At 35.5% G+C, this 25,297-nt stretch overlaps 2 protein-coding genes across 3 annotated transcripts; both read right to left on the reverse strand.

The window, feature by feature from the left end:
- Positions 1 to 11,757: 11,757 nt before the first annotated feature.
- On the reverse strand, positions 11,758 to 14,370 carry LOC127157705 (proteoglycan 3-like). Its single transcript, XM_051100966.1, has 7 exons — positions 14,320 to 14,370; positions 13,954 to 14,019; positions 13,276 to 13,668; positions 13,026 to 13,108; positions 12,524 to 12,661; positions 12,320 to 12,425; positions 11,758 to 12,131 (listed from the first exon to the last, which is right to left on the reverse strand). Exons 2-7 carry the CDS (start codon positions 13,988 to 13,990, stop codon positions 12,064 to 12,066), a joined length of 825 nt encoding a protein of 274 aa, XP_050956923.1. The 5' UTR covers positions 13,991 to 14,019; positions 14,320 to 14,370; the 3' UTR covers positions 11,758 to 12,063.
- A 7,104-nt stretch (positions 14,371 to 21,474) lies between these two features.
- On the reverse strand, positions 21,475 to 25,291 carry LOC127157704 (low affinity immunoglobulin epsilon Fc receptor-like). Of its 2 annotated transcripts, none has more exons than XM_051100965.1 (7): positions 25,078 to 25,291; positions 24,149 to 24,207; positions 23,151 to 23,552; positions 22,938 to 23,020; positions 22,196 to 22,333; positions 21,991 to 22,096; positions 21,475 to 21,808 (listed from the first exon to the last, which is right to left on the reverse strand). In XM_051100965.1, exons 2-7 carry the CDS (start codon positions 24,183 to 24,185, stop codon positions 21,741 to 21,743), a joined length of 834 nt encoding a protein of 277 aa, XP_050956922.1. In that variant the 5' UTR covers positions 24,186 to 24,207; positions 25,078 to 25,291; the 3' UTR covers positions 21,475 to 21,740. The 2 variants fall into 2 exon arrangements, with proteins under 2 accessions (XP_050956922.1, XP_050956920.1); XM_051100963.1 differs by having other exon boundaries at positions 21,476 to 21,808; positions 23,151 to 23,561.
- Positions 25,292 to 25,297: the final 6 nt, after the last annotated feature.

A 25,297-nucleotide genomic window follows, 5' to 3' on the forward strand; every position in this document is an offset into this window, starting at 1 on the left:
GGAAGTCCAGCAAGTAACTTTGTTTCAAGAACCACAATCCTTTGTAGAAGTCTGTGGCAGTTTGTGCAGCAAGTAGATTCCAGAAGAGGCTGAAGAGGCATTTTCTTTCTCGTCTGTTGAAAGTAGGCAGCTGTGTTTTCCCGTCTCCGGAATGTAAACTGCTGGCAGTGGGAGGCAAAGAGTCTCCTTTTTCGTAGTATTATTCCAGTTACGAAAGTTTTTAATTTAGTGTTTGTGCCAAAAATGTGTTGTTTGAGCACTGTGCTGATCTGCTGAGGTTAAAATCTTAGAAAAGTCTGAAAAGTATATAAACAGGGAGCAAAGCGCGGAGCAGTAAGCAAAAGCGTCCGAACGGTAGCAAAGCCGGAAGCAATCCATATACAATTGCATATACAGTATATGCAATGGGTATATCAAAATATACTGTGGAAAGTGCACTCATACACACTCTTGCACACACAGAAACACGTGATTTCATTCGAGATGTAAATGCAGATGTCAAATAGACATCTCCGTGATGTACGTGTGCTATCAGGGATATTTGTCTTTCTCTGTGTGGATAATTTGTATGGGCTGAATGGTTGAGAGTGTGTGAGTCCTGAGGCTGGTTGATCTCTGACAGCGTAAGCTCAGTCAGTCTCAGCACCAGCTGACAGAGGCGACTCTTACTCAAGCTCTTACTAGATATACTAGAAATTTCCTGGCAGGTGTGTTGAGGGAAGTTGAATCTAAACCCAGCAGGACCGATTTAGGCACCCCTGATATAGAAGAGGGTTAGGCTTAAGCTGCAGCCCTGTCTCACTTCATGCCAAAAAAAAGTTAAATTCTTTTGTTTTCATAGAATTTCCCCCCATATACCATCAGTTTCAGATATCTATCATGGCAGACTAAATTGAATGCTTTTTTGAAAACTACAAAACAAGCAAATATCAAGTTTAGTTGGAACAACTAAAGAAGGGTTGCCCATCCCTGTTCCTGGAGATCCTGCAGAGTTTAGTTCCAACCCTAATCAAACACACCTGTCTGTAATTATCAAGTGCTCCTTGAGATCCTAATTAGCTGGTTCAGGTGTGTTTGGTCAGGGTTGGAGCTGAACTCTGCAGGAAAGTCGATCTCCAGGACCAGGGTTGAGCACCCCTGAACTAAAGCAAGCTCTAAGGGTCAGATCAAGTTCTTAGGATGCAGGTAAATATGTTGACTGACAAAAACTGATGAAAATCACAGCTACCAGCCCAAGCAGGACTTATCTGTGTTTACAGTGGTAATTTCATTGTAAATGTAAATGTCATGCAACTTGTTTTATTTTTCATGAGTTACTATTTCAGGGAAGTGTTGTCTTGTCTTGTCACTTGTGCAATTAAGATAACATGAGACAGATATTTTGTCGTTTTACTTAATTTCCTCTTTTGGTTTTATGTTTCATATAAACAAGGATGCATCACTGTGAGACTTATGGGTAGGGCTGTGCAATATGGCCAAAAAATGATCACAGTAAAAAAAAAAAATATCAGTTGATAACAATAATTATCACAATACGTTTAAAATCTTTATTTCTTTCAAGTTTTGCTCCTAAGTGAAAGTTGTGGAAACCTGACTGTTAATTGTGGTTTTAAACCACTCTTTAGGATCAGAACAGGACAAACACTTAATGTTTGCTTAATGAGTTTGCTGGCCAGTCAAGAACACCAACACCATGGTCATTTAACCAACTTTTGGTGATTTTGGCAGTGTGGGCAGGTGCCAAATCCTGCTGGAAAATGAAATCAGCATCTTTAAAAAGCTGGTCAGCAGAAGGAAGCATGAAGTGCTCTAAAATTTCTTGGTAAACGGGTGCAGTGACTTTGGTTCTCAAAAACACAGTGGACCAACACCAGCAGATGACATTGCACCCCAAATCATCACAGACTGTGGAAACTTAACACTGGACTTCAGGAACTTGGGCTATGAGCTTCTCCACCCTTCCTCCAGACACTAGGACCTTGGTTTCCAAATGAAATACAAAACTTGCTCTCATCTGAAAAGAGGACTTTGGACCACTGGGCAACAGTCCATTACTTCTTCTCTTTAGCCCAGGTAAGACGCCTCTGACATTGTCTGTGGTTGAAAAGTGGCTTAACCAGAGGAATACGACAACTGTAGCCAAATTCCTTGACACGTCTATGTGTGGTGGGCTTGACCCCAGCCTCAGTCCATTCCTTGTGAAGTTCACCCAAATTCTTGTAATGATTTTGCTTGACAAGCCTCTCAAGGCTGCGGTTCTCTTGGTTGGTTGTGCATCTTTTTCTTCCACACTTATTCCTTCCACTCAACTGTCTATTAACATGCTTGGATACAGCACTCTGTGAACAGCCAGCTTCTTAGGCAATGAATGTTTGTGGCTTACCCTCCTTGTGAACGGTGTCAGTGATTGTCTTCTGGACAACTGTCAGATCAGCAGTCTTCCCTGTGATTGTGTAGCCTAGTGAACCGAACTGGGGGACCATTTTGAAGGCTCAGGAAACCTTTGCAGGTGTTTTTTAGTTGATTAGCTAAATGGCATGTCACCATATTTTAATTTGTTGAGATAGTGAATTAGTGGGTTGTTAAATGTGAGTCAAAATCATTACAATCAAAAGAACCAAAGACTTAAACTACTTCAGTCTGTGTGCGTTGAATTTATTTAATAGACAAGTTTCACAATTTGAGTTGAATTACTGAAATAAATGAACTTTTCCACGACATCCTAATTTATTGAGATGCACCAGTAAAACCACACATAACGCACCTCAATACCATGGGAAAAATGTAATTTTTATATTATATATAAAATGTAAGTATGTGTATGAAATATACAATTAGTATAAATGTGCAAATGCTATAGCTTAATCACAAAAATACTGTAATTATATTCCATGACATCTTTAATACATTTCATGCATGCATACATTAATAGTGTTTCACGTTTCCCATCTTTTTGCCACAATACCATGGTGTAGTTATTTTTAGGCCTGCTACAGGTATCTCTCTCTCTCGCATAATAACTGCAGTAGTCTGCTAGTGACGGCTCAAGTCCCCATTGCTAGATCTAAAATTACGTTTTGGAATTAGCAACGGAAGCGTGGGATGAGATGTGATGAAACTATACACACAAGAGTGTTTTAAGGACAAAATAACAAATTCGTGTTTACAGTGGTAATTTGATTGTAAATGTGAAGTCATGCAACTTTTATGTTTCATGAGTTAATATCTTAGGGAAGTGATTGGCATAATAATGTTGTTGTTTTCCCCCCGTCATAATTCTGAAGAATATTTATTTGTGCAGTTAAGATAACATGAGAAAGATAATATGTAGTTTTTACTTCATTTCCTCTTTAGGTTTTATATTATGATCAGAGATGCATTGTTCTTGTATAATACTTTTGAGACTTAACACTTACTGTGGCCTATGGGTATGAAACTTTTGTCAGCTGCTTTATCCACAGTATCCCTTTCCTCAGTTTTGACATGGCATTTTAATATACCCACTGCATATAACACGTCCACAGTCTCAGTTCCTGTGCTGTTGTCAAATCTACATATGATGTTAGCTGTACAGGCCTACATGCTCCCACACACATGTGCCCAACAGAAACACACCACTCCACTGTTATTAGTATGGAAAAATGTAATAGAAGTGATAAATAAAGAGACTGCACAATTAGGGTGACCATATGTCCTCTTTTTCCTGAAAATGTCCTGGCTGTGATTTGGCCTAAATTTCCTAAAATGCTGGGGTTTTGCTTTGTTTTCATATATTATTTTTGTACTGACTGATGATAATGACTGAAAAGTAGTTTGACCAGTAGTGTGCAGGCTTCATACACAATCGACCAATTGTGGTGTGCAAGAAGACCGGATCTACACAGAATGATCAATGTACGAATCCTGTCCAGAACACACACAGAAAAAAAAATGGTGCTTCAGCGGTTCTTCAGCGGTTCTTTGGTGTGATTGTGGTGCTATATAGCACCGTTAGTGTATAAAGAACCGGTCAAGCCCCTGTCTGGTTCTTCAGCGGTTCTTCAGTGGTTCTTTGGGGTCGTTAAGGTGCTATATAGCACCACTGCCATACAAAGAACCGGTTAAGCCTCTGAATAAGGATCTCTAACTCTCTCTTAAACTCTTCAGTTGGGGAAAGGATTAAAAACAACATTAACATACAGTGTATTTCCTGAAGATCTTTTTGCCCCTAAGGCCCCCATAAGGAAATATTTCCCACATAAGACCTTTTGACCTTTGAAAAGCATAAAAGTGATTCAAGACATTTTGCCATTGTAGTAAATATATTTACTACTATTGTAGTAATACAAGCCCCTATGATTGTTTCTATTGAGCACAATTTTTGTTAAAGTAATAAAATGCTATACACAGCAAAATCCCCAGTGTTAATTTAACACTCTAAGTGTGGACACATATAAACACTGAAGCAGTGTTGAAGTTAACGAGATAATTAGGTGATTAACGAAGTGATGATTGATCATTATTGAAGACACCTGATGTTAATAAGCAGAATCACCAAAGGAGAAAACCAAAATTTTTAAGCTACCATTATAGTGGTCAGTGTTTGCATTAGTTAGGCTCTTGACCCTTAAAACATCAATATTAGGACTTGTTTGGCTGTAATTACTGAGTTATAACAGCCAGACAAGCAAAGAGCAAAAGTCAATAAGATGGCATTGACTGTGCTTGACTTAATCATCATATAGTGACTTGAGTATTTGGCATAAAATTTTCTTACAGATTGCAAAAAAAAAAAAAAAAAAAAAAAAAAAAAAACTGTGAACAAAAGATCAGTTTTGCCATAATCAGACAGATGATGAAAAAAAGTTTATCTTAATTTAGACACACAGACATGAAGAGTCATTGTGAGAATCACAACAACGGTGACCATCAAAAAGCGTGTTGTAGCCAATCAGAACAAATCCATGAGTCCCATCATGCATTGCGGCATAAATAAATTATGAGAGTTCAGAGTTGATCTGTTTATCTGAATATGCCGTTTGTCACCATTGTTGAGATTCATGGGCTGGTTCTTGATGTCTATGTGTGCCTAGGTGAAATACTTTTTTTTTTTTTTTTTAAACAGGTTGTAAAAAAAAATCTTTAAAAAAAGTATAGGAAGTGCTGGATCTTCTGTGGATTGTCAATGCTATTACAATAAGCAAAAAAAAAAAAAAACCTAACTTAGAGATTAGACTCTAGGTGATCTACATCAAACAATGAATATGTTAAAACATAATCACCTGGTGACTTGAGCTTTTGGCTTGTCTGGCTGTTTCAACTCAAATACAGCAGCCAAACAAAATCTAGTATTAAAGATTTCAAGAGCCCAACTAATGCAAACATTGACCACTATTATGGTTGCTTAAAAATTTTGGTTTTCTCCTTTGGTGATTCAGGTGTCTTCAATAATGATCAATCATCACTTTGTTAATCACCTAATTATCTCATTACCTTCAACACTGCTTCAGTGTTAACTTTAACACTGCTTCAGTGTTTATATGTGTCCACACTCAGAGTGTTAAATTAACACTGGGGATTTTGCTGTGTATGGTACATCTGATGGTTCTACATAGAACCATTTGACAAAGGTGCCATATAGCACCTTTTAAAATAGGTGCTATATAGCACTAAAAGTGGTTCCCCTATGATTACGAGCCAAAGAACCACTTTTAGTGCTATATAGCACCATTTGTTGTACGTCCAGGAAAAAGACGATGTAGAGAGTCACTTTAGCACAATATACATAGGCTAAAAGTAACATCAGGTCAAAGGCAGTATGTGAAAAGTGTATCTTTCTGGTCTCAGAAAGTCAGTCAAATCAAGGATTATTTTTCCAACTAGGACTAATAAATATAAAACAACCTAACAAATAAAATCAGAAAAATACATTCAAACTCCCAGACATTTGTCTCAGACTGAAGTGATTTGGTACTCTGAACTTCAAAACAAATGTTTACAAGAGAAACAAACAATAATAAAATATTATGAGGTCTTAAACATGATACATGTAGAAATGTGTCTCTTAGTGTACTCTCAGAAACGTGACAAGACAAAGGTCATAAAACTGTCTTTTATAAAAAGCACTGATCAGATCTCACAGCACTGAGAGAAACACAGGTGAAGAGTCAATACAGACCAACAAGATCAACACTGGTGAGAATAAACATCTTCTGGACGTATTTCTGAAAAATAACTTTCTATTTGTCTTTCATTCTTACACTAGCAATAATTTTGTTTGATGGTTTAAAATAAAGGGTGATAATTGCAGTCTATAATGATCTAACCCTTAAATGTAGTTGGTTGGTTCCCCTAATATATTTTAGGGGATTCATTGATGTTAAATAATATTTTTAACTAACTTCAGTTAATTTAAATGCATTTCTTTAAGATTAGTCCAGTCCCCTCCTAAATGAAGAGGGCTTTTATGAATTACAGTCAATAAAAACTTCATTAAGTGAAAACTAAAATAAATGATTGATTTATGTTGATTTTATTATTAAATCATCTCTTTGCAGAAAGCAACTCTTTGGAGATTTTTGACAAGATGAGACAGTTACTCTTGCTGGTTTTCACCATAACAGGTATGATCTGTGCTCTAGTTAAATATCTTTCTAATATTCAGTTAAAATTAATTGTGTTTAATAGTTAGCATTCTGTACTTTTGTCAATGCATTTAATGCAGCTTTATGTAAACACTGTTATAAGTGTTTTTATTTTTATTTGCTTATTTATGTAAAATGTTGGTCTTTTAAAAATGGTATAGTACAATAGTGCATATTATTTAAAAACTAGGAGGGTATACTAAATGCTTTAAACTACATATTTTTAATCATGTTCAATCGTGTTAATGTTAAATCAAATCTTAAAAGTTGTAAATAATTATATTTAATCTCTAGATTGATTAACATTATTACTTTCTGATCACAATTAGCTTCTGTAGCTTTTGCCAGTCCACCAGTTCAGGATGAGAAGCTTCTTGATCAAGTGGTGAAAGTGCCAGTGGTTAAAAAAGAACAGACAGTAGAGCTCACAGAAGAAGAAGCAGATCCTCTGATGGAGGATGAAGCTGATGTAGATTCACGTATGGTGGAGCCTGATTCAGTACCAGAAGAGACACAAGTGATGTTGGAGGAACCTGTGCTAGATGCTGATTACCTGACTGAAGAGACGCCAGAGACAAGAGCCTGAGCCAGAAATAACTGCCATTCAGACAAACAGAAACAACATGGCTGTGGAGGAAGCTGTGCCAGAGTTAGAGTCTGGAACTAACAAAGCTAATGAAAATGAAACAAATGCAGAAACACAAATGGAACCTGGGAGGGGAAGTTGAAGGAGATATTTTGGTAAGGCACCTCAGATGATATTAGTTTTACCACTGTGTAGAAAGTAGAAAACAGGTCTGATACATGGCCAAATGCACTGAATACTGCAGTTTTCGGGATCATTGTGAACAGTTACCTTTGTCAAGCAGGTGTGTTGTCAACGGCAACCTCACTCGTGCATGGCTTGGAGGACAGAGAATCATTGGTGTATGTTGATTTGTTTTGTAGTGTTTCACTTTTTCACACGGTTTATTTACTTCTCCACCATATCAGTCCCTCTAGTAAGTCACTTTCCTGTTTTGACAGACAAATATATTCCGATGGTTGGATGGAACATGGTGGAGCTATAATGGCTGGAATGCAGGAGAGCCCAATAATCTTTATGGGATAGAGAACTGTGTAGAGACGTGGTGTAAGTTTTGCTACTGAACAACAATTAACAAAAATCTGTCAATAAAAAATTGCATTCATCACACAGATAATCTAAAGGAAAAATATATAATCCTTTAAAACTTTTGCATCTCTTCTTCTTTTATAGATATGATTTCCTCTTTTTATGATCTGTCTTTACCAGTTAAACAAAGCTTTGTCTATTTTCAGATAATCTGGCATTCAATGATGTAAAATGCTCAAGACTCAAACCATTCATCTGTTCCTGTCCACTTTAGACAGCCAGAAGGCTAACCTAACCTAACTGCTATGAGAGCTAAAATGTGTAAATAATATATATTATTATTGCAATTTTTACAGATTAATTCATAAGAGTTATCAACCAATTTTTATTTACATTTGCCTTGCATTGATTACAAGAAAGAGTAATAATAAACATACATTTTTATACACCACAACTGTTTAATTTGTTTATATAGCATTACATTTTTGTAAGCAATTTAACTGTTTACCAGCTAAAACATCCTTTTGTACACTTTGTGTAAATAAAGCTGACTTTTATTATTTAAAAAAAAAAAGTTGTTTATGGTATTTTATTACTGTGTCTAAGGTTAAATAGACACACAAAGATTTTCAAGCCAATAGTTGTATGCTCATTGCATTTATGCTAATTTGTTACCCTGCTGAAAGTTCAGTCACTAAAATGTTAAATACACACAAAGCTTTTCATTAACTTAGATATTTGCTAAATTTAACAGAAAGGCTTTAGGCAGGCGCTGGTATAATTTAACATTTAATTGCTCTCTGAATTGCCAGGTTACAAATTATTTTAAGTTCACTCAACAAATTGTTCTTTTACAGTGCATGCATGCATTTTCTATCCCATCATCTGACCAGGAATGCCAGAATTCCCATGTTTCTATACATCATCTATGGGAGTGCTTTATTTGAACATCCAGCTTATGGTACAACAAAATTAGAACATAATTAAGAATAACAGTAATAGAGAGAAGAAAGAAAACATTAACAACAAACACCATAGCTCAAAGCAGAAACAGATAATAACTAACAAAACAAAAAGAAAAAAAGGGCATTACACAGAATGATAAAAAAAATGACATGTTACATAAAATGAATTGTACATGTGCTGTACAAGATGTAAAAGTCAATTCAAGTCAAATGCATCATTTAAAAAAAATGCCAAACACACAAACACAGAATTTGAAATGAAAACCATCATATAAAAAATGAACACATTACAACAATTTGACATGAAATCCTTAAAACATAATGAAAACCCAAAGAAATCAAATAAGATTTGAAAACAGATTTAAAACTGGCTAGTGAAGGAGCAAATCTCACATTTGTGGGCAAACTATTCCAAAATTTAGGAGCTGCAGCTGCAAAGGCCCGACCACCTTTGGTTTTACAGTGACAATGTGGGACAGTTAAGAGAAGCTGATTACTAGACCTAAGTGCTCTTTGAGGAGTAAGGAATCAGAAGGTCACTAATGTATTTTGGTGCAAGACCAGATAAAGACTTGTACACAAAAACAGCTATTTTAAAATAATTTCTTAACTTTACAAGAAGCCAATATAAAGATGATTTACATGAACAGTCAAAACACAAGACAAAGGAAACGGGAAGAAGGTACTCGGGCGGTGCTAAATCAAAGAAAATAACAAAATCAAAACCCTCTAACTGCTAACCCTCAAACTTAATATCCACCCTCCTAATCCTGACTATGAAAAGAAAATGTAGAAAAGAAAAGTCTTCAACGTCCGAGACGCCCTAACTAAAGTACACTTTCTAACTGCTAAACAATAGTACAAGGGGTGGCACTCGCCTCTAATCTAATGTACTATACAGAATCATATAGCTACGTGTTGCAGTGTATGTCACGTGACGTTCTTTTTCCTGTCCCCTTCTTCCCAGCCTGGTAAGATATAACGCGTGCTCAAATATGTTACAGTGAGGGGGAGAGGGCACATAAATATATAAAGGGGCAAAAACGTTCACGAAAACCAAGCAACATAAACAAAAGGGGATACAACAATAACACGCGATGACAACAAAATCAAAGCACAAAAACAGCAACAACATAGGGCTTGCAGGTGGTCTGGCATGCTCTTTTATCTGGAAGGGTCTTGTCCGATTGGGGGCGGCAGGATGGGTGACGTCCGCAGTAAATGATGATTCACAGGTGACAGGAGCAATGACCGGTAACTGGGAAAAGTGAAAGTAAACGGGAGGAGAAAAATTTGTATACTTTTTAAGCACAAAAGCTTGTGTAGCACAGGCTCTGGGATGCATGTGTTCTTGAATGATTTGTTCATTCGTTTAATGTGACTCGGGAAGAATGAGTCGTCTCGGGGAGTGATTCGTTCATTCGTGCATGCGCAACATCCTATTAGGTTCTGTACTAGAATTAGTTCACCTGTTTCGAGTCTTCAGGTTTTTCCGAGTGGTTCGTTTATCTTATGGGGCTGTCACATGATGAACGAACGACTCAAACCCGAAAACTTGTCAGATAAGAAGTGGTGAGCTAATCATAGAGACCCAGGTAAACAATGAGTCAATCTTTTCTGTTTCTTATAGCATTACAGTTTTGTCTTGTTTGTAGCGTGATCAACGTTTGTGTAAGCAGTAGATGTGTTAGGAAAGTAACACGTAACATTTTAATTATATTTTGCTAAAATAAACGAAATTACTCTAAAAAGATTCGTTCATTTTGAACGAGACTCAAAGGTCACTCAAAGGTCAGAGTCGGTAAAATGATCCAAACCTCCCATCGCTACTACAAATCACGTCTAAGTTCATCGTCTGTGTACTCCGGCTCAAAAAGGTAGAGTATGGCAAAAAAACTCCATCTTATTTTCTCCTACAACTTCAGAATCGTCCGACATCGTTGTAGTTTTTTGTTTGTAAACAGCATTCGTGGTATGACCATGACAAAAAAGAAGCTTAATGTATGATCTCTAAAAAAAAAAAAGCATATCTGTACTAAAGTTAATTTTGAAAGGTGATATGTGTCATTTTTGGTTAGAATTGTTAATACTTACCTTAGAAGTAAGGCATTTTTGTATTTCTGTAGTACTTTCTATGGGAATTTTAATAATTCTATAATAGTAATATAATAATTCTATATAGTTTTGAGTCCAGGAATCAGAATACACTTGCAGTGTATATTCTTGATTCACCATTTTTATTATCTTTTTTAAATGTAAATGTAGTGGTTAAAAAGATCAAAATGATCTTTAAAAAAAAAAACGTTACAGAATCAATTTGATTCAACGTGAATATAAATAGAAAGAGTTAAAAATCAATATGATTTATATAATTCGATGTGATTAGTACAGTTAAAGTTATTGTTTTGAATCATGTGGATTAACTTGTAAAGAAAATAATTGAAGTGTAATCCAAGGAGTGTCCACTAGGGGGAAATCAAAAACTGCAGGTAGTAGCTGACAAGAACTACGCTGTGCGTCACAGCCAATACAGCTCAACGCACAGGCAGCAGTTCAAGTTCGTGTGGTGTTTTATTGATGTCTTAATTTCCCCTTTTTCAGGGGTGCAACATAAAAGCCTCATTAGTGATGCTGGTGGCACAAAAATACACACTTTAATACCTTTAAAACCTCCTCCACTAAAGTTCATTTTTAACATTATGACTGTCCCATGGTCCACAACAAATGCTTGTGTCAGACATGGCTCTTTCTTTATCCCGTAGATGATGCATAGAAACATGGGAATCCTGGCATTCCTGGTCAGATGATGGGATGGAAAACAGCATGCATGTTGGGCTCATGGTGATGAGAGCTATTAGCGTACCAGCGCCTGCCTAAAGCCTTTGTGAAGCTGTGAGGATTTAACTTTGAGTGACCTTTCAGTTATCAGCTAAATGAGTCAACTATTGGCATGAAAATTACAGCCTTCAATACAGTAGTAAAATCAAACAAAAGACACTTTTATGATAATAAAAGTCACTTTTATTCAATTCAATTTTACAGCTTTATTTAAACATACAGTAGAAGTGTTCAAAAGCATGTTTTAGCTAGTAAACAATAGAATTGCACAGAATGCAATATAATGCTATATTATCCAAACTAAATAAATTATAAAATGTGGTTTATAAAAGTGTTTATTTATTTTATTTTATTTTTTGTAAACAATGCAAGGTAAATTTAATAAAACATTGGTTGATAACCCTTATAAATTCATCTTTAAAAACTGCAATAATGATAATTTTTTTTTTTTTTTTTTTACACTTTTTTCATAGTTACTGTACATAAGTTACTGTATTGGAGGTTAGGTTAACCTTCTGGCTGTCTAAAATGGACAGGAACAGATGAATGGTTTGGGTACTGTGCATGGTGCATCATTGAATGCAAGATTATCTGAAAATAGACAAAATTGACAAAAACTGGTAAAGACAGATCATGACAAAAAGGAAAGCATCTTTATAAAAAGAGAACAGATGTGAAAGTGTTAAAGGATTATATATTATTCCTTTAAATTATCTATGTGATGAATGCAAATTTTACTGACAGATTTTTGTTAATTGTTGTTCAGTAGCAAAACTTACACCACATCTCTACACAGTTCTCCATCCCACCAGCATTATTGGGCTCTCCAAAATTCCAGCCATTATAGCTCCACCATGTTCCATCCAACCATCGGAATATATTTGTCTGTCAAAACAGGAAAGTGACTTACTAGAGGGACTGATATGGTGGAGAAATGAATAAACCATGTGAAAAGTGAAACATTACAAAACAAATCAACATACACCAATGATTCTCTGTCCTCCAAGCCATGCACGAGTGCGGCCGCCGTTCCGATCCATTAGCCGCCCTATTTCGTTAAGAATGTAGCTGTTTGGCACAGAGGCCAGGTGGCCATTATAGCAGATGGATTGACAGTAATTCTAAGGAGAAGGATAGATGTTATAAAGTGAAAAGAAAAATACAGTGTCATTAATAAGTCAGTAAGTCATTAGCTAAACAGTTATTATTATTATTATTATTATTATGTAAATAATATAGTAAATATATTAAAACATACACACATATATAAACAGTTTTATAGGTTAAAAAATATAGATTGATTACTTAATTGTGTGTTTTTATTTTTATTAAACACCTTTTTATAAAAAAATGTAGTGCACATGTATGAAATCAAGTCATAAATGTTGCTTGATGATGGTTCTCTTTGATTTACATTTCATTTGGCTGCAAGGACCATACTACACTACATAAATAGGCATATATGATCATAAATAACATTAATACCTCAGCACGATAGGCATCAAGGTTTATTCTGAAGTACTGATAACATTTGCCCTGTAGGACAACTCCTGTACAAGACCACCACCCTGTGGACACATCACCACACTCATCATTATTCCATATATATAAGCTTACAAAGGCAACTGTTCACAATGTTCCTGAAAACTGCAGTATTCAGTGCATTTGGCCAAGTATCAGACGTGTTTGCTACTTGTACACAGTGGTAAAACTAATATCATCTGAGGTGCCTTACCAAAATATGTCCTTCGACTTCCTCTCCCAGGTTCCATTTGTATTTCTGCATTTGTTTCATTTTCATTTGTTCTATTAGTTCCAGACTCTAACTCTGGCACAGCTTCCTCCACAGACACATCGTTTCTGTTTGTCTGAATGGCAGTTATTTCTGACTCAGGCCCTTGTTCTGTCTCTGGCGTCTCTTCAGTCATGTAATCAGCATCTAGCACAGGTTCCTCCAACATCACTTGTGTAACCATACGTGTATCTGCATCAGCTTCATCCTCCATCAGAGGATCTGCTTCTTCTTCTGTGAGCTCTACTGTCGGTTCTTTTTCAACCACTGGCACTTTCACCACTTGATCAGGAAGCTTCTCATCCTGAACTGGTGGACTGGCAAAAGCTACAGAAGCTAATTGTGATCAAAAAGTAATAATGTTAATAAATCTAAAAATTAAATATAACTATTTACAACTTTTAAGATTTGATTTAACATTTAGCTTGTCAGATATTATAACGTTTTCCACTCTCAATAGCACACAAATAAGCAAATAAACGTATAACAGTTTTTACAGAAAGCGGTAATAAAAGCTGAGAATATAGAAAATTGGATAAAATGTTAAATATTAAACTATCTATACTACAATTAATATTAACTGTATGTTTGAACAATATGAAACTAGAGCACAGATCATACCTGTTATGATGAGAACCAGCAAGAGTAATTTTCTCATCTTGTCAAAAGTCTCCAAAGAATTGCTTTCTGCAAATAGATGATTTAATAGTAAAACCAACATAAATCAATAAATTATTTTAGTTTTCACAGGGGACTGGACTACTCTGAAAGAAAATGCTATTTAAATGAACTGATATATTATTTAACATCACTGAATTAACCAAAATACATTAGGTTACACCAACTACATTTAAGGGTTAGATCATTATGAACTGCTGATTATCACCCTTTATTTTAAACCATCAAACAAAAGTACTGCTAGTGTAAGACAGAAAGACAAATGGAAAGTTATTTTCAGAAATATGAGCAGTATGTGATTATTCTCACCAGTGTTGATCTTGTTGGTCTGTATTGACTCTTCGTGTGCGTTTCTCTCAGTGTTGTGAGATCCGATCAGTGCTTTTTATAAAAGACAGTTTTATGGCCTTTGTCTTGTCACGTTTCTGAGAGCACAATAGCTATTGCCATCACATGCTACCACAGAAATCACATTTAATAACCTCATAATATTTTATTATTGTTTGCTTCTCTTGTAAACATGTGCTTTGAAGTTCAGAGTACCAAATCACTTCAGTCTGAGGTATACAGAAGTTAGCGAGTTTGGATGCGAGTTTTTGCTTTTATTTGTTAGGTTGGTTTATATTTGATTCACTTTTTTTACATACTGCCTTTGACCTGATGTTACTTTTAGCCTATATTATGTATATTGTGCTTAGAGTGTCCATATGCATCCTCTCTTTATTCCTAGACATGTCCTGGATGGGATTTCTAAATTGCCTAAAATGTCTGGGTTTTGGTTTTGTTTCCATTGATGTGCTCGCTACAGTTCTCACATATGCACATGTATTTGCATGCCTTGACTATTCTCTGTAGATCTTCTTACACACCACAAATGGTTAATTGTGTACAAAACCTGCATAATATTGGTCAAACTACTTAGTCATTATTTTCAGCAAGTATAACACCTGTGCACATGTGTATACAGTATATGCAATGGGTATCTCAAAATATACTGTGGAAAGTGCACTCATACACACACTTGCACACACGGAAAAGTGTGCGCACAGTGTTTGTCCAGTGGTTGACATCCCAGATAGCACACGTACATCTGCAAGATGTCTGCTAAAGATCTCTTGATCTGGAAAGCATCTGCTGTATACAAACATCTAACAGACGTCTGTAAGATGTCAGTTTTACATACATTCTAAAACATTATAAATGTCTATTTGATATCTGATAGGAAACGTTCTACAGACGTATTGCAGATGAGCAAACGCTCTAAAAAATATGTCTTCCAGATGTAAATGCAGTTGGGAGTGAGCATTTTGACTGACAAAACTGATGAAAATCACAGCTACCAGCCTAAGCAAGACTCATCTGTGTTTACAGTGGTAATTTCATTAAATGTAAATGTCATGCAACTTGTTTTATTTTTCATGAGTTACTATTTCAGGGAAGTGTTTGGCATAATAATGTGTTTTTTTTTTTTTTGTCTTATCTGTCATAATTCTATAGATTATTCACTTGTGCAATTAAGATAACATGAAAGAGATGTCTATGTCATTTTACTGCATTTCCTCTTTTGGTTTTATGTTTCATATAAACAAGGATGCATCACTGTGTGACTTATGGGTAGGGATGTGCAATATGGCCAAAAAATGATCACAATAAAATTTTTCATATCAGTTGATTACAATAATTATCACGATACATTTAAAATCTTTATTTCTTTCAAGTTTAAAGGCAGATTTTTGCTCCTAAGTGAATGTTGTGGAAACCTGACTGTTAACTGTGGTTTTTAACCACTCTTTAAAAACATTTCATGTTTTTTTTTTTTAATTCTTTACACTTTTCCAGTCATTTTTCCTTAATAAATATCCATATAGAAATATTAATTTTTTAGTATGTTTTTTTAGTTTTTTAGAAAAATGTAATAGTAGTGATAAATAAAGAGTCTGTGTGTTTTGATGAGTAATGTATATAGAGATTGCACAATTAGGGTGACCATGCATCCTCTTTTTTCCTGAAAATGTCCTGGCTGTGTTTTGGCCTACATTTCCTAAAATGCTGGGGTTTTGCTTTATTTTCCTATATTATTTTTGTACTGACTGTCTGATGATAATGACTGAAAAGTAGTTTGACCAGTAGTGTGCAGGCTTCATACACAATCGAGCAATTGTGGTGTGCAAGAAGACCGGATCTACACAGAATGATCAAAGTATGTAAATACACATACACATGTGAGGACTGTAGCAAACACGTCTATAGGAAAAAAACAAAACAAAAACAAAACCCAGACATTTTAGGCAATGTGGGAATCCTGTCCAGAACACGTCCAGGAAAAAAAAGATGTATAAAAGTCACTCTGGCTAAAAGTAACATCAGGTCAAAGGCAGTATGTGAAAAGTGTATCTTTCTGGTCTCAGAAAGTCAGTCAAATCAAGTTTTGTTTTTCAAACTAGGACTAATAAATATAAAGCAACCTAACAAATAAAATCTCAGACATTTGTCTCAGACTGAAGTGATTTGGTACTCTGAACTTCAAAGCGAATGTTTACAAGAGAAGCAAACAACAATAAAATATTATGAGGTCTTTAACATGATACATGTAGAAACGTGCGCTTTCAGAAACGTGACAAGACAAAGGTCATAAAACTGTCTTTTATAAAAAGCATTGATTAACATTATTACTTTTCGATCATTAGCTTCTGTAGCTTTTGCCAGTCCACCAGTTCAGGATGAGAAGCTTCCTGATCAAGTGGTGAATGTGCCAGTGGTTAAAAAAGAACTGTCAATCCATCTACTATGATGGCCACCTGGCGTCTGTGCCAAGCAGCTACATTCTTAACGAAATAGGGCGGCTAATGGATCGGAATGGCGGCCGCACTCGTGCATGGCTTGGAGGACGGAGAATCATTGGTCAAGTCAAGTCCAAATGTATTTCTATAGCACATTTAAAAGCAACAGAGTTGCACCAAAGTGCTGTACAACAAAGCACAGAGCATATAAAAAGCAAAAAAGGAAACATACACTGCCCTCCAAAAGTTTGGAAATGCCCTAGAAAAATGGGGTTTTGGACAATATTGGCATAAATCCTTTTTAATTTGTGACAATTTTGCACTGATAAGGGACAACACAAACTACGAAAACATATTTTATTACATAAACGGTTTATACATAGAAAAAATTAGCAGCTATTACAGCTCTGCATAATCTGGGCCTAAATTCATTTTTATTCTAAATTTAATTGGCAATCAATTGTTGAAGCTATTAAGGTGTGCTGACCCAAAAATCTTTTAAAAACCTGGGCCAAGTTTAAACCAGTAACCAGGCATCAGAGCTGGCAAAGGGGTATGTCTGACTTTGACATGTATTTATTGCCATTATTATGTAATCAAAATGAAAATTATTATTGCTGGTCTTCAATGATAATGTCAAATTACTTTAATGTATTTGCACCAAAAAAGTAAGGGTTAAGGGATAAGGGTTTATGCTGATATCGTCCAAAACCACACTTTGCCAGGGGTGTTTCCATACTTTTCCAAATTCTAAACTTTACAGGAAGCCAATGTAAAGATGCTAAAATTGGAGAAATGTGATCCCTATTTTTTGTTCCAGTAAGAAGCCTCGCTGCTGCATTTTGGAGAATTTGCAGGCAAAAGATCGATGTTTGAGGCAGACCACAATAAAGCGAATTACAGTAGTCCAGGTGTGATGTTATAAAAGCATGGATTACAGTCCTCAAATCTTAATGGGGCAGAAACTGTTTCAGTTTCGGAATTGATCTCAGATGGAAAAACTGCCCTTTACCACTGTGTTAATTTGTTTCTCAAAGTTGAGTAAAGGTTCTTAAGGTTGAACACTGGCAGAGAGAGACCCTAAATTAAAAACAGCTGAAGACTTAGAGTGGCCTAAAATCAGAATTTTGCTTTTGCTTTTGTTTAATTGCAAAATATGAAACCAAGAAACATTAGGAAATCGTTTGCCCATGCACGAAATTCCAGATCCACCTGTATAGATCAGCTTTGGGTTACTATATATATATATATATATATATATAATAACCCAATATATTCAATATATTCAGAATTTTGTGATATAAACTCAAAATTGCAAAAAATAAAGTCAGAATTGCAAGATAAAAATTCACAATGCTGATTTTTATTCTTGCAGATGCATTTGTATCTTGCAGTTCTGACTTTTTTTGCTCATAATTGTGAGATATAAATGTGCAACTGTGAGTTTTAAAGGCAGAATTGCAAGATATAAATTAACAATTCTGACTTTTTTTCTCAGAATTGCAAGATGTAATGTCAGAATTGCGAGATATAAACTCACAATTCTGACGTTTTTCTCAGAATTGAACAAAATCAAGCTGGGGGAGGTTACTGTTGTTACGGAGCAAGGGAGACGGGAAGTGGGCAGATCCAAATGCAAATTTTTATTAATCGGAGACAGAGACATGGTCATAAACAGGCAGGGTCGACACCAGCAAACAGATATAAACAGGGCAAGACACAAGAGTAATCCGTGTGTTAATGGAGTGAAGACGTGAAGCGGGCGGCTTCAAATGCATACTTTTATTGAATCGTGACTGAGACAATGACATGGTCAAACACAGGCAGGGTCAGACAATGGCTTACAGGTATATTCAGGCAAGACACAAGAGTAATCCGTAAAACAGGCAAGGGTAGATCAGCGGTGAACGTAATCCAAAGGGAGAGGCAAACGGATAATCCAAAAGGGCAGGCTAGAGTTCATTCGAGGGATGAACAGAGTCTGAAACGACAAGGCAAAGGGTTAAATCCACGACGGGCGAGAAGTCCAGGGCAGGCTGAAGGCAGACAAGACGATAAAACAAGGTGAGGATACAGGACTACAATAACAGGAATAGAAACATGACTGAGCTAGGCTAGGGATTTACAAGATTTCTCCGTACAACAGCTAACACAGAGAGTGCTAAACGCAGTCCAATACTCGGCCCAGAATAGCGGGAAGGGCCTCTTTTATACCGTACGCGATTCGCTGCAGCTGTATGTGTCCTAAGCGCAATGAATGATGGGAAATGTACTCTGGGGTGAGGTGCAACAGTCTGTGTAATGTGAATAGAAAGCGACCTCTGGTGACGAGTGGACTGGCGTTCAGGACCAGGTTCATGACACCGTGAAAGAGGTAAACCACTAAACAGGTGAGAGTTCATGCGAGGAACAAACAGGGTCCGAAACGGCAAGACAAAGGGTTAAATCCACGACAGGTGATAAGTTCAGGGCCTTTTTTAATTTTTCAATCTTTTTCTCTCATTTTCATTATTTATATGTGCAGTTGCACCAACAATAGTCTAAAAATTCCAAAAGTTTCAAACTTCATTAAAAATAATAAATAAAATGAAGAAGAAACATACAATCCAGCACTAATCAAATGCACAGAAATTTAAATATGCTCACAAGTCTAAACCAATCCCATGACATTTTGTAACTATTTAACGTATTGTCAAATTGGTGGCTAAACTGTATGAATTCATATGATCTCAAGTTTTTGTACATTTTTGTTACATTTTAATACATTTCCATACCAATAACATAAAATCAAATGATTCATAAACTGCCAACTTGTAAAATAGGTTTCTCTTGAGATCAGATTGTCACATGGGCTGCTAGTCTCGGGAACACAAATCCTGTTTTTCAGTAGTTAGTTACCACACCATAATGGATATAAAAAAAAAATGTAAAGATGTTGCATAATAGGTGCATTTTTATTTACTGATTTTTTGAGACCACTGTCATGTTGCTCTGATATCTCAATTTTCAACATATTTTTCTGCACATGTAGACCTGGCCTTTCTTCAGTCTCCATTAGTGAATCAAGTTCAAATGTCTTCTCACTCAGTACAACTATCACATAGAAAGATTTACATTTTTAATTCACAATAAAACAATTTTCTTATCATCTTCTCACATGCATTTACCCCAGTAGTTATTGAATTAAGGTAGACTACACAAAAGTCTATGCAAAATTAAAGAATTTAAACTAGTTTCAACAACAAACAGCAATGAAAACACTCTCACACATATATAGAAACAGAAACAGACTAAAAGCTTTACAGTTGACATCCTCAGGGCAAATTGACTTTTATAAAGAAGTAGCATCCCTCTGCTCCTCCCATAGAAGAACTGAGTGAAATGTGTAGTTACAGTAGCTACACTCTTAAAAATAAAGAGTGAAGCACCTTTATTTTTAAGAGTGTATGAGAGAGAAAGTTGCAGACAGTGCCAAAGCCACTTAATTCGACAGCTCCAAATTCAATCCTCACCTCAGGGAACACTGATCCCTTTCACTGGTTTCCGTGTTTTTGAAAAGAGACCAAGATGTAGACTAAGAATGGGAGGGGAAAAGATGGCTGTAGGTGTTTATGTTTGCGCACATGCTGACTTCATCTGAGCCAGTTTCTTTTAAATATCTTAGCATGCACATGAAGCCATATCATCATTATCATATCATCATTAGTGCAATATTTGGTTTCATACACATGCATATATTTGGTTCTAAAGGGAAACAAGAGGCCAGAGAGATGACAAGTATTAATTTGTGACTGAAATGGCTGGAGTGGTTTTGGTTTAGTTCCTGCAAATCCTTCATTGACACTCAGTAGTGAAAACACAGCTGCTGAGGTAAAATGGAAAACTGACTCAGCCATGGAGAACAATGTGTTGTGCATGTCAACGTAAGCTTCAACCCCATAATTCATTGTGTGTGTCGGACAAAGTGAGAGGCGTTAATAGTATCTATGTGAACCTTTCTGGAAAATCTTTGGCTTTAAAGATTCAAGCAGATCCTCTCAGCAACTGATCGTCAGCATCTGCAGTATGACCATTAAGACAAAATGCTCTCAAAATAAGCTCATAAAAGATGAATTTTCCAAAAACAGAGGTTTACTGTATGATCTCTAAAAAATAACTAAGCATATCTGTGCTAAAGTTCATTTTTAAAGATGATTTTGTTAGAATTGTTAATATTTATTCTAGTAGTAAGGCATTCTTTGTTACATCACAATAATTTTATTACCTTTTTTTAAATGTAAAAGTATGTGGTGATGCTACTGGCACAAAAATACACACTTTACCTTTAAAACCCCTTGCACTAAAATTCATTTTTTACATTATGACTGTCTCAGTCTCCACCATTGGCTTCACAACAAATGCTTGTGTCAGTAGATGATGCATAGAAACATGGGAATCCTGGCATTCCTGACCATGCATGTTGGGCTCATGGTGATGAGAGCTATTAGCATACAGCGCCTGCCTAAAGCCTTTGTGAAGCTTTAGTAAAAACCTCCACGAGGATTTAACATTGAGTGACCTTTCAGTTATCAGCTAAATGAGTCAACTATTGGCATGAAAATTACAGCCTTAGATACAGTAGTAAAATCTAACAAAAGGCACTTTCATGACAATAAAAGTCACTTTTATTTAATTTGATTTTACAGCTTTATTTAAACATACAGTAGAAGTGTTCAAAAGCATGTTTTAGCTAGTAAACAATTAAAATGCTTACAACAATTTGTGTTTATTGTGTTTGTTATTATTATTATTTTTTGTAAACAATGCAAAGCAAATTTAATAAAACATCAGTTGTTAACCCTTATAAATTCATCTTTAAAAATGGTAATAATAATTATTATTATTAAAAAAAATGTCATAGTTACTGCACATAGGTTACTGTGTTGGAGGTTAGGTTAACCTTCTGGCTGTCTAAAGTGGACAGGAACAGATGAATGGTTTGGGTATTGTGCATGGTGCATCATTAAATGCCAGATTATCTGAAAATAGACAAAGCTTTGTTAAACTGGTAAAGACAGATCATAAAAAAGAAAAGCATGTCTATAAAAGAAGAACATGAAAGTTTTAAAGGATTATATATTATTCCTTTAGATTATCTGTGTGATTAATGCAAATTTTATTGACAGATTTTTGTTAAATGTTGTTCTGTAGCAAAACTTACACCACGTCTCTACACAGTTCTCCATCCCACCAGCATTATTGGGCTCTCCTACATTCCAGCCATTATAGCTCCACAACGTTCTATCCAACCATTTGAAATTATTTGTCTGTCAAAACAGGAAAGTGACTTACTAGAAGGACTGATATGGTGGAGAAATGAATAAACCATGTGAAAAAGTAAAGCACTGCAAAACAAATGAACATACACCAATGACTCTCCGTCCTCCAAGCCATGCGTGAGTGCGACCTCCATTCTGATCCATTAAATTGCCTAATTCACCAAGAATGTAGCTACTTGCCACCGAGGCCAGGTTGCCATTATGGCAGATGGATTTACAGTGATACTAAGGAGAAGGAGATTTTTTATGAACACCTTTTCATAAAAAAACTGGAGGACAATCAAGTCATAAATGTTGCTTGATGATTCTTTTTGATTTACATTTCATTTAGCTGCAAGAACCATACTACACTACATAAACAAAAAAGCATATATGATCATAAATACAGAGTTCTGGTATGAAGCTCTAGATGGCACAATCCTGATAGGTCTAACTCAACCTAATGACATCATTATCACATGGCACAGCTGATTGGTTCTCTCCTGTATCAGTAGCCAATGAGCTCACTGCTCAACATTCAAATATATGAGTAGTACTAGCTGTAAACAGCTTTGTAGCATGCTTCAGAAACTCTCCACCTTCCCCAGCTCCACCTGTACAGATCTGCTACGAGGAGATTCATGTATGCTATGGGAGTTAGTGCAGCAGCAATATATCTTACATGCTCACAGCAGCATTTCGTGGATGTATTGGCAGTAGCAAGTCTCGATACTTGCTTTGTCGCAGCAGCAGCAGATCTATTCCACCAAGACCAAATACATTTACATTGTTATGTACATTACCATGCCAATCCCTCCGAGGGTTGTCATCACAGAAATGACATTAATACCTCAGCATGAAAGCCATCAAGGTTTATTCTGAAGTACTGGTAACATTTGCCCTGTAGGATAACTCCTCCACAAGACCACCTTCCTGTGGACACATCACCACACTCATCAACAATGATGCTGAACACTGCAGTATTCAGTGCATTTGGCCAAGTATCAGACCTGTTTGTTACTAGTACACAGTGGTAAAACAAATATCATCTGAGATGGCTCACCAGTATTCGCCCTTCGACTACCCCTCTCAGGTTCCATTTGTATTTCTAGATCTTCTGCCACTATATGCTCAGATACGTTGTTTCTTTCTATCTGACTGGCAGTTATTTCCAGCTCAGGCTCTAGTTCTGTCTCTGGCGTCTCTTTAGGCAAGTAATCTGCCTCTAGCACAGGTTCCTCCATCATTACTTGTGTCTCTTCTGGTTTTCTGTGCTCCTCTGTTGTCTCTGGCTCCAGCAGCACTGAATCAGGCTCCACCATACGTGAATCTGCAATAGCTTCATCCTGTATCCGAGGACCTGCTTGTTCTTCTGTGAGCTCTACTGTCGGTTCTTGTTCGACCACTGGCACCTTCACCACTTCATCAGGAAGCTTCTCATCCTGAACTGGTGGACTGGAAAAAACTATAGGAGCTAATTGTGACCAGGAAGTAATAAAGTTATTCAATAAAATATAATCACCTACCACCTTTAAGAATTTGCTTGTTAGATATTTTAAGCTTTCACCAATAATGAATAATGACTTTAATAAAGTAGAAGATATTTTGTTGAAGATGCATGATTAAAAATATGTAGTTTAAAGTGTTAGTACAGGTGCATCTCAATAAATTAAATTTGTTAAATGTGAGTCCAAATCATCACAATTAAAAGAACCAAATACTTCAACTACTTCAGTCTGTGTGCCCTGAATTTATTTAATACACAAGTTTCACAATTTGAGTTGAATTACTGAAATAAATGAACTTTTCCACGACATTCTAATTTATTGAGATGCACCTGTATACCCTCCACGTTTTAAAAAAATAAGGATGCACTATTGTACTATTACACTTTAAAAAAGTGCAAGGTTTTACATAAATAAGCAAATAAAAACAGTGTTTACAAAAATTTGCAATAGATGCACAAACAAGAGTATAGAAAACAGGACAAAGTGTTAAATATTAAACTAACACAGTTAATATTAACCATATGTTTGAACAATATCTAACAAAAGAACACACCTGTTATGGTGAGAACCAGCAAAAGTAATTTTCTCATTTTGTCTCCAAAGACTTGCTTTCTGCAATAAGATGATTTAATAATAAAATCAACATAAATCATTCATTTTAGTTTCCACTTAATTAAGTTTTAATTAACTGTAATTCATAAATGCCTTCTTCATTTAAGAGGGGACTGGACTACCCTAGTAAAAAAGTAATAGATTTAAAATGCATTTATTTTATACTAAGTATAGTTCAAGTCTATTAACATATTTACTGACATATCACTCAAGACTTACTGATATAAAAATTGTAATTAAACTTTATTTGGAGTGCTACTTGTGCACAAAGCACATTTCTTAATATTAAAAGCCTAAAATATGTTTTAATGTCACTACTGATGAGGATTGTATGATCTTTGAATAATATCGGTCTTTAAATGCTAAATATTTGAAGTGTACCTAAAGTATACTCGCAATAGTTCCACTTTAGCTTAATCAAATATACTTAAATATATCTTTAGTTGGACTTCAGCAGTACTTCCACACAATTAAAGTGCATTAAGTAAAAAAATTGTTGTTCCAATTTAGCAGACTTTAAATATACCAGTTTAGTATACTAAAAGTACAATTGCAGGGTATTTTTATTAAGTACATAATATGTACATGTATTTATAGTATACTTAGCATGAAACAAATGTATTTTAAATGCATTTTAGTATATTTCTTTTTCACTAGGCTACACTGAAAGAAAATATTCAAATTTACAAAGTTAAAAATATTGTTTAACATCATTGAATCAACTAAAATACATTAGGTTACATCAAACACATGTAAGCGGTAGATCATTATGAACTGTGATTATCACAATTTATTTAAAACTATTAAACAAAGTTACTTCTAGCGTAAGAAAGAAATAAAGTTATATTTTAGAAATATGAGTGTTCTTACCAGTGTTAATCTTGGTCTGTATTGACTCTTCGTTTGCGTTTCTCTCAGTGTTGTGAGATCCAATCAGTGCTTTCTATAAAAGACATGCAGGACAGTTTTATAGCCTTTGTCTTATCACTTTTCTGAGAGTACAATAGTTATTGTCATCACATGCTTGTATCACGTTTATCCAAATCAGACCTCATAATATTGTATTTATGGTTTATCTTGTATACATTTG

This window comes from Labeo rohita, unplaced genomic scaffold (genome assembly GCF_022985175.1).
Source record: "Labeo rohita strain BAU-BD-2019 unplaced genomic scaffold, IGBB_LRoh.1.0 scaffold_1170, whole genome shotgun sequence".
NCBI classification, from domain to species: domain Eukaryota; kingdom Metazoa; phylum Chordata; class Actinopteri; order Cypriniformes; family Cyprinidae; genus Labeo; species Labeo rohita.